The sequence below is a fragment of the Astatotilapia calliptera genome, chromosome 19, assembly GCF_900246225.1.
Source record: "Astatotilapia calliptera chromosome 19, fAstCal1.2, whole genome shotgun sequence".
Lineage (NCBI taxonomy): Eukaryota > Metazoa > Chordata > Actinopteri > Cichliformes > Cichlidae > Astatotilapia > Astatotilapia calliptera.
The window spans coordinates 10,229,407-10,248,903 of NC_039320.1; the positions used below are offsets into that span (position 1 = coordinate 10,229,407).

The following is a 19,497-nucleotide window of genomic DNA, read 5'->3' on the forward strand; positions in this document are numbered from 1 at the left end:
TTAGTGTTCGCTGGTAGTAACTTTAGTGTTATTGAAGCAGCACAGCAGCATATTGTGGAGAAAATCTCATGACTGTGCGGATACTGTGGGGAAAAAGGAGAAAAGATTTGAGCAAAGTTTTGGTCTAATCTGTGTTGCTGTTGACTCAATAATGGAGGAGAAGTATAGTAGAGCAAATCTACCTTTTACCGTTCTTCAACAGTTCAATGGCGTCGTTGACCTGGTCCACAGTCATGTTGTGAGTAATGAACTCATCCAGCATCACCTTCTTGTCCAGATATGCTTTAACCATCCTAGGAATGCCACCCTTACCCTTAAATCCTGATCCCCAAAAGACAAAACGACAAGCTGTAATGAATCTCAACATAAGCTTAATAAAGACACCGTAAGCTCCCTTATATTTATCTCACCTCCAAACAAGGCACCCAGTCCATGTACGTCCAAGCATGAGATTAATAGGTCGGGTGGCTACGTCATGCAAGTCTGTCCATCCAACAATGGACACTAACGCCCCCAGCCTGCCACACAAGATTCCAAAGCACTGCGCTACATGGAGAAAACAGCGGAGCAGCAGAATTGTATGTAGAAGGATTACAAGGATATGTTAATGAAGGACTTCTTAAATAACCACTGCTGGAAAAGAGCAAGGTTTAGTTGACTTTTACTAACTAGACATTTGATACTACCGAGTAGATTTAAATCTTCCTCACCATGCATTCCACATTCCCAATACATTCCAGGGAGTAGGTCCACACCTCCACCAGTCATCTCCATCAGCACTTGGCTGATGGGTTTATTGTGATCCTTGGGATTGACGAAGTCAGTAGCTCCAAACACTTTGGCCTTCTCAAACTTGTCTGGGTTGATGTCAACAGCGATAATCCTTTTGGCTCCTGCAGCCTTGCAACCCATGACTGCAGCCAAACCCACAGCTCCCAGACCAAACACGGCACAGGTGGAGCCCGGCTCAACCTGCAGGAAAGGAGACTGATTAAAACTGGACATAAAAATTAAATTAAACACCCCCAGCACAAAATGTCCAATTCCAATGGCTATTCCGTTAGCCCACCATACACACCTTAGCAGTATTAACAGCTGCCCCATATCCAGTGCAGACCCCACACCCAAGGAGGCAGACTTTATCCAGAGGAGCAGCCGGGTCGATTTTAACCACAGCCATCTGGTTCATCACAGTGTACTCAGAGAAGGTCCCAGTCCCCATAAATTGCTGCAGTTTCTGCCCCTTACAGGTAAGCCTGGAATGTTCTGTGCTTTTCTGGGCGTGCCTTTTCCTAAACAAGACATATTTGATGTTTTGGATTTTTTTTTATTTTTATGCACAACTTTTAAAAGTATTCCTCTTGAAGGAATGAAATCAACAGTTACCTAGTTGATAAAAAGACGAGTAGTCGGAATACTTTCACAACATTTATATCTAGTCTGTAAAAAAGTGCAGTGTGTGTAAAAGCACATGAAAACTGAATAAGATGGCATGAAATGAGTCTCACATTGCTTCTTCACACCGGTTGGTCTTAGGACTCTTACAGAAGCGACATTCTCCACACTGGAGTAGGAAAGAGGAATTACTTTGTCTCCTGGAAGACAGAAAGCATTGAGCCTCATTTACAGCATGTATACACAAATCCATACGTAACCCGTCAAACATTTCACATCCACAGAGGATGACAAACATTTCACATAGCACCTAACTTGTTTATGCTCCATGAATTTAGGAGTGCTTCTGACCTTGCGTATGAACAAATTATGAAAGTCTGAACATTTTTAAACTCCATCCATTCCAGCATGAATTTGTTTTCAAAAACACTGCAAGATAAAATATCCTTAAAATTCTAAAATATAAATTTCTTGTACAGAAAAGAACACTAAATGAAACATTACCTTTTTGTCTTATAGTTGCTTGCATTTTTGTTGCAAATTTGTTACAGACTTTAGACACAGGATTGAGATGAGTCTTATTTCTCTCTTGCACAAAATGCAAATAAGCATATTTTTGGATGTTAAACAATCTCAAACAAACCTGGCTGAAATTCCGTCACTCCCAGCCCAACACTCTCTACAATGCCGGCTGCCTCATGACCGAGGATGGTTGGGAAGAGCGATTTGTCCAGACTCTCATAAAGGAAGTACAGGTCTGAATGGCACAGAGATGTTGCCACAATCTACAGCAAATATGACGGTAAAAGAAGCACTGAATGAGATTATAGGAGTTTAGTTGTAGAAAAGCGTAAAGAACATACAAGAGCATCAAAGCCGGCTGCTTCTTACCTTAATGCGGACCTCATTGGCCTGGGGTGGGGCTACCTCTATTTCTTCAATCACCAGAGGCTTGCTGGATTCCCAGGCCACTGCTGCCTTGCACTTGATGACCTTAAATGGCAGAGTTACAATATTAAAATTATCCACCAAGGTCATTTCTGTAAACCAACTTAACAGAGCAGATGGAGAAATTTAAATAAAAATCTTTAAATATGCAATAAAGGAAATTATTAATCAGTGGCTGACCCCCCTTACCATTAGTGCCATTTCAAAAGTTTTGTAACAATGACCACTTACACCAGGGGTGTCCAACTCCAGGCGTCAAGGGCCGGTGCCCTGCAGGTTTTAGATCTCACCCTGGGTCAACACATCTGAATCAAATGATGAGTTCATTACCATGCTCCTGGAGAACTTCAAGACATGTTGAGGCAGTAATGTAGCCATTTAAATCAGCTGTGTCGGATCAAGAACACATCTAAAACCTGCAGGACATCGGCCCTTGACGCCTGGAGTTGGACACCCCTGACTTAGAGGGTCTACCCAGCACCACCGAGGTGGTCATTTTCACCCCATAGAAATTAATATCCAACCACATGCTGGCTGCCCTGGCAACACAATTTTAAGACACATTTTGTCATGAGCCTTAGAGGCAGATGTGGATGAGATGATAAACTTTGTTCAGTTTAAATAATTTTACAATATTAGTTTGTGTTTTTGTAGTTGGCTTTGAGGTTAATTTTAAATAGAAGATGATCTGTTTTTGATGCCTGCCTCACAGTTTCAATGCAGACTTTATTTCAGTGCAGCTATGCCACACATGACTCAATGTGACCCTTCCTGGTGGTTCTATTCTTAATAAATTAAGCAGTAAAATCAGTACAATACTACCATCTCAAGAGGAAAATATGATTTCGCTAAAATATGTGCAAAGCAAACCATTAAATCATAGCACATGTAAAGTGTTATGATATTCTTTCCTTTATAAAAAAAAATAAAAATCTGCAAAAGTAATTGAAACACATTTAAATGATTTACTTACCTTACCAGCTGTGGCCATTTCTGCAACCAAATGAGGAAAACTCGACAGAAGAATGGACTTTAAATTCTGCGATGACGCATAAACATTTGTTGGTAGGGACTTCAGAGGTCAGGTTTACCCAGCACGGTTACGCAAGCATTTTATATGAGACTGTTTACAATCTGGGAATTACATGTACTTCCATTATTATAGTCAAGTTTCTGTCCAAAGGACAAGATGTACATGGTCTTACTGCCTCGGGGAATACTGCTCACCTGTGGTGGTATTGTGAAATCAGCACTTTTTACATGTACTTGCAGAATATGACAAAAATTCCGTAATGCAAAAGTCTTTAGGTAATCCTAAAACTGTTGAACTATATTTTTAATTTCCAACGTGTCTCAGAATATCCAGACTACATAGCATACTATTTATGAAGAAAACCAAAACACACCACACCCATCCCAAATGCAGTATGCTGTCCTGTTATCACACTTCATTCTTGCAGTGCATGCAAGCCAGCAAGTGTTTCAGGACATTCCCAATGTGTCCTGAGTTAAAGAGGGTCAAAGGGGAATTGACAAGTTTACTCCAACATGTGACAACATGAGTAAACTAGAATATGGACTTAAGCTGAAGTTTCAGTCCCCACCCCCCCTGTAGGATGGCAAACTAAACCCTGGCTGAACACAGAAGCACAGATCTGCTCCTGATCCGGCTTCCTCCCACCGTCCAAAGACATGCAGCTTGTGGGGATAGGTTAATTGGATAATCCAAATTGCCACTAGGTGTGAATGTGCGAGTGAATGGTTGTCTGTCCCTGTCTGTTAGCCCTGCGACAGACTGGCGACCTGTCCAGGGTGTACCCCGCCTTTCGCCCCATGACAGCTGGGATAGGCTCCAGCGCCCCCTGCGACCCTGAAAAGGATAAGCGGAAGCGAATGGATGGATGGAATTTTGAACTATTAGTTTAAGTGTACAGTTGGTACTGAGTGGTCATGGCAGAAGATTGAAGCAAGTGCATATGAAGCCAGGATCTAAAGGATCTGAGGATAGGAATACAAATGGCAGATCTGTTTGGAATTCTGAAGTTGTGTTCACTGCCATAAGCAATTACATTAAAGTAGAAGTTAACAAGGGACATCTGTGACAAAACTAGCAGGATGACGACGGCACTCCCTGCTATGTTAAGTACATATTTATATTAGGCTGTGTGTAAATGTGAGCAGCAGTTATTAAATAGTCAAACTCTGAAAACAATTAGTTCAGGCATTGCAAAGTGTGTTAAACAAAAATAAACTTTAAAAGGCAATATTTGCACGAGTCTTAATGAAATGTGAGTCACTACATCTGGCACTATTCAATGCATTGCTTAATATATTGTACAACAAAAGCATAAACTACACAGATTTGTTTAAACCATTTATTTTGCTCTTTAAACAGTGTTTAGTTTCTCTTATCAACACAGATTTCAACCATCCATGGATGTCTGATTCCCTTTATGCACAGTGTAGTGATGAGTTATTTTAGGGTTGTTGAATTCAGGACTGGAGTTTATTTTGTGGAGAAGCTCATGACCACCTGGATACAGAAAGAAGAATGATTAGTGTGTCATTTAGTCAGCCAGTGAGTGTAAATCTACCATTTGCTGCGTTTTACCTCATTCTGGACAAACACTCATAACTGTCCGGATGCTTTGAAATAAACAACACAAATTAGGTCTTCGTTTTGGACATCTAGTAATTAAGTTATGTCAGCTGAGGCTGTATGTACCATTTGCCTTGCTTCATTAGGTCAATGGCATCATTGATTTCATCCATAGTCATAGTGTGACTGATAAACTCATCCAGCTTCAGTTTCTTTTCCAGGTAGTCTTTCACCATCTTAGGAACAGCATCCTTACTTTTAAATCCTGACCCCACCCAAAGACACACAAGTTAGAACGGCACTAACCAGTTTGTTACAACAGAAGATGCAAGAAATTATGCAGATCTCAGTCCAATTCATGACATGAATATGTCCAGCTGACTGGGGACCTCTCCAGGGAGTGCCCCGCTTCTTGCCTTATAACAGGTGGGCTGCATATCAAGCATACTTGAATCCTAATTTGGAGAAGCATGCCAGCTTAGACCACAAACAATTTGTTGTGAGCTGCCCATCAGATTTAATCACTCATGTGAAAATGTTGTACGCTGGTCCAGCCCACTAGAACTACTGGTTATGGTCACATTTGTCTCACCTCCAAACAGGCAGCCAGTCCATGTACGTCCCGAGGTGAGCTGAAGAGGTCGGGTGGTTACGTCTTGCATGTCTGTCAATCCCACGATCACACTGACACCCCAGCCTTTCACACAGGACTCCAAAGCACTGCGCTAGATGGAGAAATGGTAACAAGTCAGCAGAAGGATAGAAGTCACTGAAAAGACTAAACTGACTCAAGGTCTTTTGGGTTTTAAAAACAAAAAGGAAATTGTTTCACTTAATTCCCTCTATTGAGAATCTAAATTTCATAAAATTCCCCTACCATGCATTCCACATCACCAACACATTCCAGGGAGTAGTCCACACCTCCACCAGTCATCTCCATTAGCACTTGACTAATGGGTTTATTGTGATCCTTGGGATTGACGAAGTCAGTAGCTCCAAACTCCCTGGCTTTCTCAAACTTGTCTGGGTTGATGTCAACAACAATAATCCTTTTGGCTCCTGCAGCCTCACAGCCCATGACTGCAGCCAAACCCACAGCTCCCAGACCAAACACGGCACAGGTGGAGCCTGGCTCAACCTGCAGGAGATGATTTCAGTAAATGGGATTCATTTTGGATGAGTGCTTACAGGTCGTTACTAAAACAAAAAAAACCTTTCAGTTCTAGCAGCATACACACCTTAGCAGTATTAACAGCTGCCCCATACCCAGTGCAGACCCCACACCCAAGGAGGCAGACTTTATCCAGAGGAGCATCAGGATCAATCTTAGCCACAGCCATCTGATGAGCCACAGTGTACTCCGAGAAGGTGCTGATTCCCATAAACTGCCGCAGCTTCAGCCCATTACAGGTTAACCTGGACTTTTCCAGTGCCATTTCTTTTGAACCCATTCTAGTCCTGAACAAGATAGAGGGAAAACATGAACCTCAAGAGTACGCATCAGCACATGGTGGCAATGAGAGGTGAGAATAAAGCAAGATTGTACTCACCAAATTACATCACACTGGTTTGTCTTAGGGCTCTTACAGAAGCGACATTCTCCACACTGAGGAAGGTAGAGGGGAATCACCTTGTCTCCTGAGGAAAAATAAATGGTCACACGTTCTGCTTTGGCGTATTAACCGAGTGCCCGCTTATAGACCACATTTACTTGGATTGAGAATTTTAAAATTTGAACATCACAATTTACAATTAAAACCACCCTTTGGACAAAGGCAATCAAGTCTCTTCCTAAAACCAACCTGAACACCATGGGAACAGCTGTGGCTGATGTCAGGGTCAATCTCTTGTTCACGGAGAGAAGTTTAATTTGTTCAAAGTTAAAAACTGACCTGGCTGAAATTCTGTGACTCCAGGCCCAACACTCTCGACAATGCCGGCCGCCTCATGGCCAAGGACGACTGGGAAAAATTCCTTCTCCACAACCTTCAACAGGCAGTACAGGTCTGAATGGCACAGCGCTGTTGAAACAATCTGTAACCACGGGAATAATAATCAAATCCAAAGTCAAGGTTGTTTCTGGTGAATCTTCTGGTAAAACAGGAACTTTATGGAGGTACTACATTGCTCCAGGATCATTTCAGAGGATGAGAGGGCCTGCAAGTCTTGAAAGTGGACGTCTCACCTTGATGCGGACCTCATTGGCCTGGGGTGGTGCTACCTCTATCTCCTCAATCACCACAGGCTGCTGGGGCTCCCAGGCTACTACTGCCTTGCACTTGATGACCTAAAGGGGAAGTTGGAGGAAGAAGAAAATTCCAAGTCCAATGCACATGATTAAATTACTATAATTAGCCTCCATTAGCCTTTTTCAGCCTTAATTTTGAAAAACGAAAAATTATAGAAGGAAATAAAAGAAAGGAAATTTTACACTTACATTACCAGCAGTGGTCATTTCTGTAACAAAAAGGTGGAGAGATGGACTTGAGTAGTTACAAGTAGTGTGACAGCAGTTCATGGGGACACAAACTTATAATTTTCCTCTGTATTAGCAGTGTTAGTTCAAAATTAAAACCAATCAATAACCCAGCAGAGTTCTCATATCAGAGAGCTTGTGATGCTTTCAAATGTTGTGAACGGTGTTCTTTTGAATGAAACTAGAGGGGGTGGGGCTTGTTTATAGCTAGACTTTAACTCATTTACCCAACTACTACCATTAACCAGTTAGGTTAAACAGACGTGGCTTCAAATACAAATGTTCCCCACATATGACATCCAAGCTTTATAATTAACCTGTATGTTATGCGTTTTGTAAACTAAACCATGCTGAAGTCAATTTGGTTCCAAACTTTAAAATGTGGATTTAAAAAACAAAAACTCTTCAAACCATGTTTGCAACATTTGCAAACCAGTTCCATCTAAATGTGAAATATAGGTGTTAAACCAAAAAGTTGAATTTTAAATGTAAGGTTAAATCTAAACTCATCTTTTGCAATAACGCGACGATTTGAGGGCCAGTCTGTAAATGAATTGTCTAATCTTAATCTTAAATTGATTTCAAAGATGTTTTGAATCCAGGATGCAGACAGGTTGATTTGGAGAGGTACAATATTTGTTATCAAATCAGTCTAAAGCTTCAGATTTTCCACTGAGAGGTTAAAGGAGGCCTGACTGGGTCTGAACACCACACACGCATAAGTACACTGTAGCTTTGACTCAATCTGCAGTGGCTTTAATCCCAGTTACATTAAAGCTGATTTACATTTAATTAGATTCAATTTCTTTAAACTCAAATGTAATCATCAATCATGTGGTTCTTTTATTTGTTAATAAAATTTAAAGTAGGGTAAATTATAACTGGGAAGACAAGGAACCCAAAAAGCTTTCCATTGTCCCCTCTAATTCTTTAAGTTAAAATGCTACATAGGCCACATTAAAAGGATACCATTTCACTTAGGATGGATTTGCTTCACTTAACTCAGGAGGAACACAGGTGTTGAAACTCACTCTGATCAACCTTTCTAGAACAAGGTCACTTATTTCAGAGTTACTCGACTCATCTTACTAGTTTATAATGAAACATGAGCTGGCTTGGGTTACCATGTTGAAACAATGATTCTGAGTTCCCACTGCTTAGAAAACCTCTAACATTACTGGCAGCATTTCAGAAATGCACAACAACACAGCAATGAAGGAGAGATCAGTTAAACGAGTTCAGCCAGCTAATTTTTGCTTTTCCAGGGCAGAACGAGACCGTAAACACAATCACAAAGAAAGCAACTTGCACATACCTGAAGGAAATAGCGGGTCTACAACAGGTGGGAAACAACGGATGCTCCAAGGTGCAGGGTGGTAATTAAGGGCTGGCCAATATTCGCTTTGCAGCTGCATTTTCCTTATAAGGAAAGCGGCTAATGAGGCATGCCTAAATGAGCTGACCTGGAACGTTAAAATGACTCAAAGTCCGACTGCAAATAATGTATAATAATAATCATCATCATCATCATCATCATCATCACCATCATCATAATTGATGGGAGTTTATTCTAAGCTAAGCTATCTATCAAGTACAAAAATAAAAAAATAAATATATAAATATAATATGAATTTAATATGAATCTACAGTGAAAGACAGTTTTGTTTGTTTTGTTTTTTCATCCAACAACCCCAGAAAAATGACTCAGGACAGTATTTCTGAATGCACAGTACGATGGTGGCTCAGTGATTACCTCAATCGCCCAACAAGAAGTTGGCCCTGGGTTCAAACCTGTGGAAGACCCTTCTGCACATGTTCTCTTTGTGCTTCCTCTAGAACTCCAGGAACTGTTACTGAAAAGAAGGCTAAGTAATTCTGTCTGGATGGGTACTTTTGCAAATAAAAGTTCAATATAAAAGGAAAAACTGCATCATTCAGCCAAACAAATGCATCTTAGTGCATTCGTGTATAACCCCTGTCAATATTTGAAGCAAGAATCTGAGTGAGAAAATATAAAAGGCTTTCTAAAGGGGTTTATAGGAGAAAGTTAATAGCTTTAACTCTTTTAGCTGAAATATTGCCTCCTTTTGATGTTACCAGGAAAGTAGTGCAACAGGCAGAAATAGCTGTGGTAATAAATCCATGATCTCATCACTAGTAGTGTAATTTCAACACTGTTTGCCAACCTAAGTACATATAGTTGATTAGACAAGTCTGTAAATCTAAACTGACTAGAAAGCTTGTGCCACACTACAACCAGTGAAATAGTGAACTGAATTACAGCCTCTGCACCGACTTATAAAATAACACAACCAAATCTGATCAGAAGTGAGGAAACCAGTCATCTGTTAAAACCATTTATTTTGCTGCACAATCACTCCTCAGATTTTGATCATGTGAACACTGATGATAATTCTTACAAACACAATCTGCACATAATCTGTTGAATGGTGTTCACTGTAGAGCATGGCTTCAGATTACTGAGGAATGAAGTGGTCTTACTGTGGAGAAACACTCAGAACTGTCCGGATGCTGGGAAACAAATACAAAGCACAAATTAGAAGACTTGCACCTATTAGTTTTTCATTTTTGCATCTAGTTAGTAATAATTGAGAAAGTATGTACCATTTGCCGTGCTTCATCAGTTCAATGGCATCGTTGACCTGGTCCAAAGTCATTTTATGAGTGATGAACTCATCCAGCTTCACCTTCTTGTTCAGGTAAGCTTTAACCATCTCAGGGACGCCATCCTTACTTTTAAATCCTGAGCCCCAGATATAAAAAGCATATTATAACATCAATTAGTCTTTTCTCACTTCAAGCCTTCTGGCCACTGTCACAGCACAGGAGGTACTGTTCCTGGTAATTTGGTGTGTGAAACCAATTATGGAAAATGTGCAGATGTTTGAATGTGCTGAATACAACCTGGTGCTTTTCAAAGTTCTGGACTCAATGTGCTGATGTAAAGCTGAAGAAAGTTAGATGCATATGGATGCAGAAACACCTCCCCAAAACTGGAAGCTGTGCTCAGTAATGCTGCGGTGGTGGTTACATTAAATTACATTAGTTAGTGTGGATGATCACATGTGCCTCACCTCCAAACAAAGAGCCCTTCCATGTACGTCCAGCAATGAGCTGAATGGGTCGGGCTGCAAAGTCGTGGAGATCAGTCCAGCCAACCAGCACGCTGACACCCCAGCCTTTGATACAAGACTCCAAGGCACTGCGCTACATGATAAAACCAGCCAAATGTCAGCTGACTTGTAAACATAGGGTTCTTGACCATATTTACAAACTGATCCAGTCTTCATTCGAATTTGTCAGTCTGCCTCACCATGACTGCCACGTTCCCGACACATTCCAGGGAGTAGTCCACACCTCCACCAGTCATCTCAGCCAAAACTTCATTGATGGGTTTGTTGTGATCCTTTGGGTTCACAAACTCAGTGGCTCCAAACACTTTGGCCTTCTCAAACTTGTCTGGATTGATGTCAACAGCGATAATCCTTTTGGCTCCTGCAGCCTTGCAGCCCATGACTGCAGCCAAACCCACAGCTCCCAGACCAAACACGGCACAGGTGGAGCCCGGCTCAACCTGGAGGAAAAAAAAACAGTCAGTTTGGATACTCTGGACTTGTTAAGACTTCATACAGTAACAAACATCAATCTTCGCCTGCTGTCAAACCTACATACACACCTTAGCAGTATTAACAGCTGCCCCATATCCAGTGCAGACCCCACACCCAAGGAGGCAGACTTTGTCCAGAGGAGCAGCCGGGTCGATCTTAGCCACAGCCATCTGGTTCATCACAGTGTACTCAGAGAAGGTGCTGGTCCCCATAAACTGCAGCACCTTCTTCCCCTTACAGGTGAACCTGGATTCTGCTAAAGCCATCACATCATGACTATCAGCAGCCCTGTACAGAAAACATTGGTTAAAAAATATAGTACTTTGTGGCAGAGGGTACATATAAAACAAATTCTACGATTAAGCGAAATTAAGAAAACTATTAACTCACCAGCCTTTTTCACACTGATTGGTCTTAGGATTCTTACAGAAGCGACATTCCCGACACTGGGAGATGAACAGAGGGATCACCTTGTCTCCTAAAATTCAAAAACAAGGCTGAGAATGCTGCATCTTACAGAGACCACCTGGTGAACATGACAAGACAGACAAATGAAAGCTTTAACTGACCTGGCTGAAACTCAGTAACGCCGGGGCCAACGCTCTCTACTATGCCAGCTCCCTCGTGTCCAAGCACTGCTGGGAAGCCATCTTTGTGCATACCCTCAAAAAGGTGGTACAGGTCAGTGTGGCACACTCCAGTTGCAACGATCTGCATGAGAACACAGATGATTGTTTCTTTTGGACACTTGAAGAGTTTGGCTTGTGGTTTTATCTGTGCAGTTTGCTAAGCTTTTTACCTGACATAGCAAGAATGTGAAAGAAATGGAAACGCAAGGGAATGGATAAAACTCTGTCTTTTGCTATATACCAGAAATACACCCAAAATGAGGAAGCATTTTGTTAAATAAGAACATTTCTGGGGTTAAAATTTCCCCCGGATGTTATTAGGTCTTTATCCGAGTCCAGTGGCTAACATCTCTGTCCTGATTTTTCATGGACTTTTAGAGATTAAATACAGTGGCTACACCCCATCAAACCTGGTCAGACATGGTTATTCTTTGTGGTAAAAGGTGTCCAAGTCCCACAGTTTCTTTTGTCATACTGTGTGGATAGTGTACTGCAATTCCATAATGACTAGTTAAAAAAAAAAAACTGCTCACTGTCGCCTACAGCTTTTAGCCTTAGAATCATTTTGAACAGTATTAAATGGTATAGAACCAACAAGTACTACTGAAAGACAATATTTTTCATATCTGCTCCCATCAGAGATTCAGTTTTTAGATGATAGCCTCATTTGCTAGCTAATGATAGCTGATAAAAAGCTGCATTAGTATACTTTATTAGAGCTAAAGGCAAGATCTACTGTGTGACATTGTAGGTCTCATCTCTGCATCTCTGTGCCTCTTGTCAGTCAACTGGACATGAAATCTTGGAGAAGATGAGCCTGGAATTACTTTAAGATCCTAAAAAGGAGCTAAGAGTTATTTTACAAACAGTCTGCAGAGCATCTGATGGTATTCTGACTGCATTTCACATTGAAATGTGCTGACATGTCACTAAACAATGTTGAGCAACATTTTGAAAGGAACGTAATTTCACTGGGTCTGACTGACATCATACGTCCGCAAGTAAACACTGTCTTATTTGTCTGATCTACAGGGTGGGGCAACCAAGCACACCATTGGTTTTTTTTTGTGACATTACCAATAAGTTTGATGTGTCACATGGCCCTCTTCCTATTGAAAAAACAAAAGTTGTATCCAAGATGGCCGACTTCTAAACGGCCACCATGGTCACCACCCATCTTGAGGAGTTTGCCCCCTCACATATACTAATGTGCCACAAACAGGACTTTAATATCACCAACCATTCCCATGTTATTACAGTGTATCCATATAAATGGCCCACCCTGTATATTTTTTTTATGTCTATTTTTGTCACCTGCACTTTGTCCTTGTCAGGTTACAGCTGATTTGAATATTTGAATATTAGCTAAGAAGTGGAGATTCTGCTCTTTAGTTATCCGAGTTTTTATCTTTCAGATTTTTCACTTTTGCCTTATTACCCATTTTTTGTGTTTCACCATGAGAAACAGTTTCCTGCAACTTTTGCTTAGATTAGAACCCACTATTATGATTCCTTTCATTCACCAACACAAGTGCACTAAGAGATATCTGTGAATGTGTGTGTGTCGATTCTCACCTTGATCCGGACCTCATTGGCCTGAGGTGGGGCTACCTCAATCTCCTCAATCACCATAGGCTTGTTTGGCTCCCAGGCCACTGCTGCCTTGCACTTGATGACCTAAAGTGGCAGCGTGAAATGTCACATTTTTGGGGTGCTGCTGAACTATACCAAGATGGGTTTCTGGAGAGTTATGACAAGCACCTACTCATGTAGCATTTGTAATTTGAAGTGCATTAATGCCTGCCTGGCACAACTCGAGAAATTTCAAACATCTTTAAATTATACTATTCAACTGGTGCAAGCAAGAGTTTGTGCAAAAGAGCCACTGTTTAACAGCAGATTGGTTTTAATAGTTCAGATAAGGCTTTTCCTGCAGAAGGGCAAACATCATATGACAAGGAACAGTCTAAAGTCCATGTCTCATTTAGCAAATGTAGTAAATGTAGACTCTGGAAATTGAATAACACAAAATAAACCATTCACTAAATCACATGTTGTTACATTACATAAATAAAGGGGCTTTTTTGGTCATTATTTTTGAATTCCCTGCACTAAATTCTTGGGCATGCGCCATACTTTTCTTTTGGCCTTCCACAGCAGCATCCTTGCCAAAATTTGCAGTTGCACAAAACTGTCTCGATGGCTTGAAAGTGCATTCCAAGTCAAAATAGGAAACGCAATATTTCACAGATGTATTTCATCACAGTTTTATTGCAATCAAAGTAGTAACTCTAGGCTGGGCTTAGTGGAATAAACATGCATGTGTAAAAGGATATAGGTTAACAACTGCTCAACTGCCCTGAAACCCTTATCTGTAACACTTTCGGCTATTACAGTGTTCATGACACACCCACCCACACTTAGACACAGAGGTACAGCAAAATACATTTCAACCAAGTACAATATTTTAATGTGAGGTTTGCAACAAAATTTTTTGAAACAACAAAACAAAAACAAACAAACAAACAAACAAACAAACAAACAAACAAAAAAACCCACATTAAAACATTAAAGCTGTAAATGAGGCCTCCCATGTGGAATTATGTACCTACCTTACCAGCGGTGGACATTTCTGCAACTATGACAGAGTCACAAAAAAGTTGAAAGCAACAGGAGCTGCAGGACTGGAGTCAGAGAAACTTGCTTGGACTTGCTGCTAAAATACTACAGCTGGAGAGGGAGTTATGCAACCACCAGATGGGCAGGGACTTTTCAATGATTGCAAACTGAAAACGTTTTTTCTTCTTCCCTTGCTTAAACTCATATGGAGAATAGATATGGAGGCTGCTATGTTTGCACAAACAACCCACAGTCAACACAGATGATAATAAATCATGGAAAAACTCACTTTTGTACTGCGTTTATCAAAAACTATGACAACTTACAGAGCTACCTGACGCTGTATTTCTGTTATTTTGTTTGAGTGGCCATCGTGAGTCATTTATGCTGAATGGCATAAAAATTTACATTTATTTCTTTATAATTACACAGTTTATGACACTCAACAACAATCATCACAATGACAAATCCACTGAATTGTTCTATAATTTTGAAAACTTTATATAGTATGTCAAGGAGGTGAAAGATTTCGGTGGCACTCAGGCTTCACATTCACAGTTTGGAAATTTGACAGATGATTTCTTAGTCAACTGTACAATCACAGGTGCGTAACAGTAAGTTGGCACATTAGAAATGTTATCTTTTGGATTTGTGTACAATGTAACTGGACTTTAGTAACAGTTCTAGATATTGCATCAGCCCTTTAGTCTTATATAGATAAAGGTCAATATACAAGTCTTTGAGAGAACTCCCATCATAAACTTTATAATTATCAACTACCCTTCTCAAGACCTTGAAATAAAACTTGCTACAAACTCTCAAGCTCATTCCAGTCCAGGCTGTCAGTTATCTGTACCCCCAGAAAATCCCTGGTGACTACCTCAACAGCACTGTTGTCATTGATGAGAGTTTTGTCCTGAATTCGATGATCATCTCCTTGGTCTTCTTGACGTTTCGGAACAGATTGTTAGCACTGCACAGATCCACGGCTTCACCTTGTCTCTATAGGACAGGTCGCTGTTGTCCCTAATGAGACCCACCACTGTTGTGTCATGTGCATACTTGATGATGTGACTAGAAGCAGATGCAGCACTGGAGTCATGTGTCACAGCGTGAACAGCAGTGGGCTCAGGACACAGACCTGAGTGGAGCCGGTGGAGCCGATGGAGATGGAGATGCTGTTTCCCATTCGCTGACTGAGGTCTGTTGGTGAGGAAGTCCAGCAGCCAGTTAACCATGGGAGTGCTGACTGTTTTCTACTCCAGATGTACCAAGCTCAGGTGGAGAACAGAGGAAATGGCGTCCTCTGGAGAGCGGTTTGGCTGGTAAGCAAACTGGAATCGGTCAAATATGGGAGGCATTAAAGATATGTAGTCCTTTACCAACTTCTCGAAGTTCTTCATCATTATGGGAGTTCGTGCAGCAGGGTTGTAGTCATTAAAACACGTGATGGGCACAGGGATGATGGTGGCAGACTTGAAACATGATGGAACCACAGTCTGCTCCAAGGAGTTGTTAAAGATATCTCTAAGGACGTTTGCTAGCTGGTCACCGCACTCCCCGAGTACTGTTGGGGTTTTTATTATGAGAGACAAGACAAATATGCTCCAATTATAAGTTTTCACAGATAATTAATAAAACATTTAAAATTTTAAATTAGTTTTACATGGCGTTGTAGGCCTCTCTCAGGCTCAAAGGCTGCCGCACCCAGGCAGTATACACTTTTTACTGCTGGTCACAGAAACTGAATGTTGACATGGTTGGTCGAAAGAGCTGAGAGTGGCCTTAGGTTTGATACCAGCTCACGGCCAATCACCAGCTCTGCAGCTTTCTGGACCTCTCCTTATTTGGGGACGCCCTTTTGCAGGCAACACTCCCGTTACGATGAAACCACGTTTTGTTCTCCGGTCAGCCCCGTAGAGTTAAAGAAGGGGTGTAAAGTGCATACCATAACAGCAGATTTATGATCAAGGCCACATTCCTGTGAGGGGGTTGTGAGGAAGTGTTGTCTCTGTTAGTACCAGAGTAAAAGTCTACTTCCAAAACTCCTACATTACACTGTGTGCAACAAAGGACAAAACACAAATATGTGATACTAATTATGAGATATTAGCCTTAAAGATCAAAATAAATTCCAACAGTACCCATCCTGGAATGTTTTCCGTACATTCACTTTTCCCAGTGTTTTCCCAGACATCATCCGCATTGAGATTCAGCGTTTTCTTATCCGCGTGAAGACTGGCTTTTATTGCAGAGGTGTTGTCTGTTGCAAATCTACAGAAAGATTCGTTGAGGTCGTTGAGGAGGTGTGGGTTGTTGTCATACAGTGTAGGAGTAGCCTTATAAGCTATTATTGCTTGAATCTCCTGCCACATGCACCTGGTGTTATAGGGTCACAGAAGAAACTGAACCTTCCAGCATAAATGCACAGTTCAGGCTGGCTCTAGCTGTCTTGAACACAGCCTCATCACTAGACTTAAAAGCAGCATTCCATACTTTTAGCTTTTTGCGTGCCTCCGGTGTCATCCAAAAAAACCCAAACAAACCCTAAATTGGACATTATATCTAGAAAAGTTCAGGACTGTTGTTCCCTGTTAAAATGTCCCCCAACTATTTAAGAGTATTCCAACGGTTGTGAAACAATCACCTCACAAACAGCTGGCAACTTAAAAAGATACAGTTATGATCAAGTTTAACTGCAAGCAAAATGCATTTCACACCAACAGCATACTGTGGGGTTGGCACAAAGTTTTCCAAATAGTTTCTTTTTGCACCTGAACAGGACCTTTTGTAAATATGGGCTCTAACTGTTCACCTGGGGGAATGAAGAAACAAATCTGGTCATTAGGAATCAAACAACAAACACATTACTCTGAGCTAACGTCATTTCGTTATTTCTAATGTGTGACTTGTGATGACCTTCCCACTATCAAGAAAGTCCTGACCTGCTTTTATTGGTGATTGGCCGGCATGAGAGCATAGTCAGCTAATGCAGCTCACATGGGTCTTCCAGGCTATAAAAGCTGGTCTAGATGTACTATCCAGTCTCTACTCTACCCTACCCTACCTGGAAGCACCCAAATTGCCACTTGGTTATATTATGATAGGTTTTTATGTGAACGATGGGAAATTGCCCTTTGTCACCCACTTTGAGTGAGGTTGTGACAAATGGGAGATGTTCAGTCCATTGGTAAGGTTAAAGTTTGGGTCAGTGCTAACTTGTTTGCTAACATAGCTTAAAGCTGTTCTGCTTTTTGAGTACAGCCCGATACAATATCTTAATAAGTTCCGCATAAGATAAGATTTGGATTGGTTACATTAAGGTTGAGCTGTTCTGTGGTTTATGCTGGAGGAGAACAACAATAGTCACCATTTTGCCTGGCCATTAAACACCTGTATTTTGGGATGAGTTTAGCTTCATGAGCCATGCATCCCCTTTAATAGGCTTAAGTGGCTGACCTCAACAGAGGAGCATGCTTTCTCCTTAGTCTGGCAGAAAATGTGGTTGAAGTCATTTTCTTGTGGTTTGTGGCCTTATGAAACACATGGCTTGAGTTTTCACAATTGGTTGTGGCATAACTGTGCCACAAGTGTAACTGGTATGACTTGAATAATGTTATGTTTTAAATTTAGTAGTTTGGTCTGGCAGCTTTGGTGTAGACAACATTGACTGAGCTTTGAATTGGCGTGAATTTGGTTGGTTCCCTCTTTGGTGGCAGCTTGGATGTTTTGGTTGTTTTGCTACTATGGCTGATTCTCATGCTTTAATTTGATTTTTGATTTCTGACTACTAAAGATTTTGCGAAGCAGTGTGGTGTGTTTGTTGCTGCAGGCCATGTGATGAGGTCGGGTGTACATTTAAGTAACAACACTTTGATTTTTACTTGATGTTGTAAGGTCAAATGATTTCCTGTTGACCCCATTTGCAAGAATGGATTTGCTATTTGGCGCAGATAATACTTGCACGCGCTGCTTTCTTAGTTGCAGCCTACTGTTATTGATTTGCTGCCAAAGGAAGATCAGCACTTGATGCAGCTTACTTCTTACTTCTAGGCAGTAAAGGCTGCCCCAGATTAACTGCTCCATCTCTGTTTCACTTCACTGGCCACCAACTCATCAGTGATGTTTGTCTCCTGATGGGGTAGTTTAATAAACTCTCTTTTAAGTAAACTTGTCTCCCTTCCTTAAGACTAGCATCTTGACAGCCAACCTTACACTGAGACGATTTCTGATAAGGCTTCAGTCAATAACAGATTGATCAACTGAAAGATCAGATGCATCAGCTCCTGTATGCAGTCTTTGCTTTCAGACTTCCAGATACACTCCATTGACTGGAGGTAATTTTTAACCCTGCCACTACCAACTTCTTCAAATTTGCACTGCAAATCATGCTGAAATACACCAGGATTTGGACTAAAACACATTGGTAATCACTTTGTTACGGCAAAGAATACTATTGTTATGCAGTCAAACAGTTGTCTTTGGCATTGTTTTTGCTGATCTGACAAAAAGAAAAACTGGAATGGATCAAGTGGCTTAAACAAAATGCTCTTCTGAAAATGGTCAAGCACTAGGACTGAAAATGAGTGAAAAAGCCACCAGTGTCCAAAAGAACAACTTAAAAAGTTTTTCAGGAAACCTGCAGAACTATTGACAAAAACATTTAAAAAAAAAAATAAAAAAATAGAAAGTCTGCCCTCCAAATTAACACACAATCATGACACACTACATTGGGGTATTAAAAAAAAAAAATGAAGAAAATTCCAAATATTTTAAACTCTTTTATTCATCTACTCGTGTAACTGACAAGGGTGAAACATTACGTTTTAAATTTTTTACCGATATGTTGAAATAGTGCATTTTCTATGATGAAATGCAGAGAAATTAGTTAACATGGATATCACACAGTGCTAATTATACAGTCGAGTACTGCTGAAGACTAAGTAGTTGAAGAGAACAATTAAGATGTTCAAAGATGAACAACTGAAGTTATGAGAGTAGAACCAGAATTCTTAGAAAGAAAATCTGCTTCAAAGGAACTACTTTATATCAGAGAACAACGATCTCTGATGTGTGGTAACTTACACTCACACATCCGTTCCAACAGCTAATTTTTAATGAAACAATATATAAACTTTGTAGCGAGCCATCATCCATAACAGCATTTCATGCCGTTTTACCAAAACAAAGAATAAAAACAAC

The 19,497-nt window shown here is 40.7% G+C and overlaps 2 protein-coding genes and 1 pseudogene across 2 annotated transcripts; all 3 read right to left on the minus strand.

The window, feature by feature from the left end:
* The window catches only part of LOC113011921 (alcohol dehydrogenase 1-like), a 7,227-nt pseudogene extending 3,686 nt beyond the window's left edge, over positions 1 to 3,541 (minus strand).
* A 1,163-nt stretch (positions 3,542 to 4,704) lies between these two features.
* LOC113012549 (alcohol dehydrogenase 1-like) lies at positions 4,705 to 8,848 on the minus strand. The gene is made up of 11 exons (XM_026152827.1): positions 8,734 to 8,848; positions 7,380 to 7,399; positions 7,128 to 7,229; positions 6,835 to 6,976; positions 6,493 to 6,580; positions 6,181 to 6,400; positions 5,820 to 6,080; positions 5,535 to 5,667; positions 5,069 to 5,207; positions 4,955 to 4,989; positions 4,705 to 4,876 (listed from the first exon to the last, which is right to left on the minus strand). The coding sequence occupies exons 1-10, from the start codon at positions 8,831 to 8,833 to the stop codon at positions 4,956 to 4,958; spliced, it is 1,239 nt and encodes a 412-aa protein (XP_026008612.1). The 5' UTR covers positions 8,834 to 8,848; the 3' UTR covers positions 4,705 to 4,876; position 4,955.
* Positions 8,849 to 9,761: 913 nt separating this feature from the next.
* LOC113012443 (alcohol dehydrogenase 1) lies at positions 9,762 to 14,407 on the minus strand. The gene is made up of 9 exons (XM_026152660.1): positions 14,289 to 14,407; positions 13,252 to 13,353; positions 11,617 to 11,758; positions 11,438 to 11,525; positions 11,116 to 11,335; positions 10,753 to 11,013; positions 10,514 to 10,646; positions 10,044 to 10,182; positions 9,762 to 9,950 (listed from the first exon to the last, which is right to left on the minus strand). The coding sequence occupies exons 1-9, from the start codon at positions 14,304 to 14,306 to the stop codon at positions 9,917 to 9,919; spliced, it is 1,137 nt and encodes a 378-aa protein (XP_026008445.1). The 5' UTR covers positions 14,307 to 14,407; the 3' UTR covers positions 9,762 to 9,916.
* Positions 14,408 to 19,497: the final 5,090 nt, after the last annotated feature.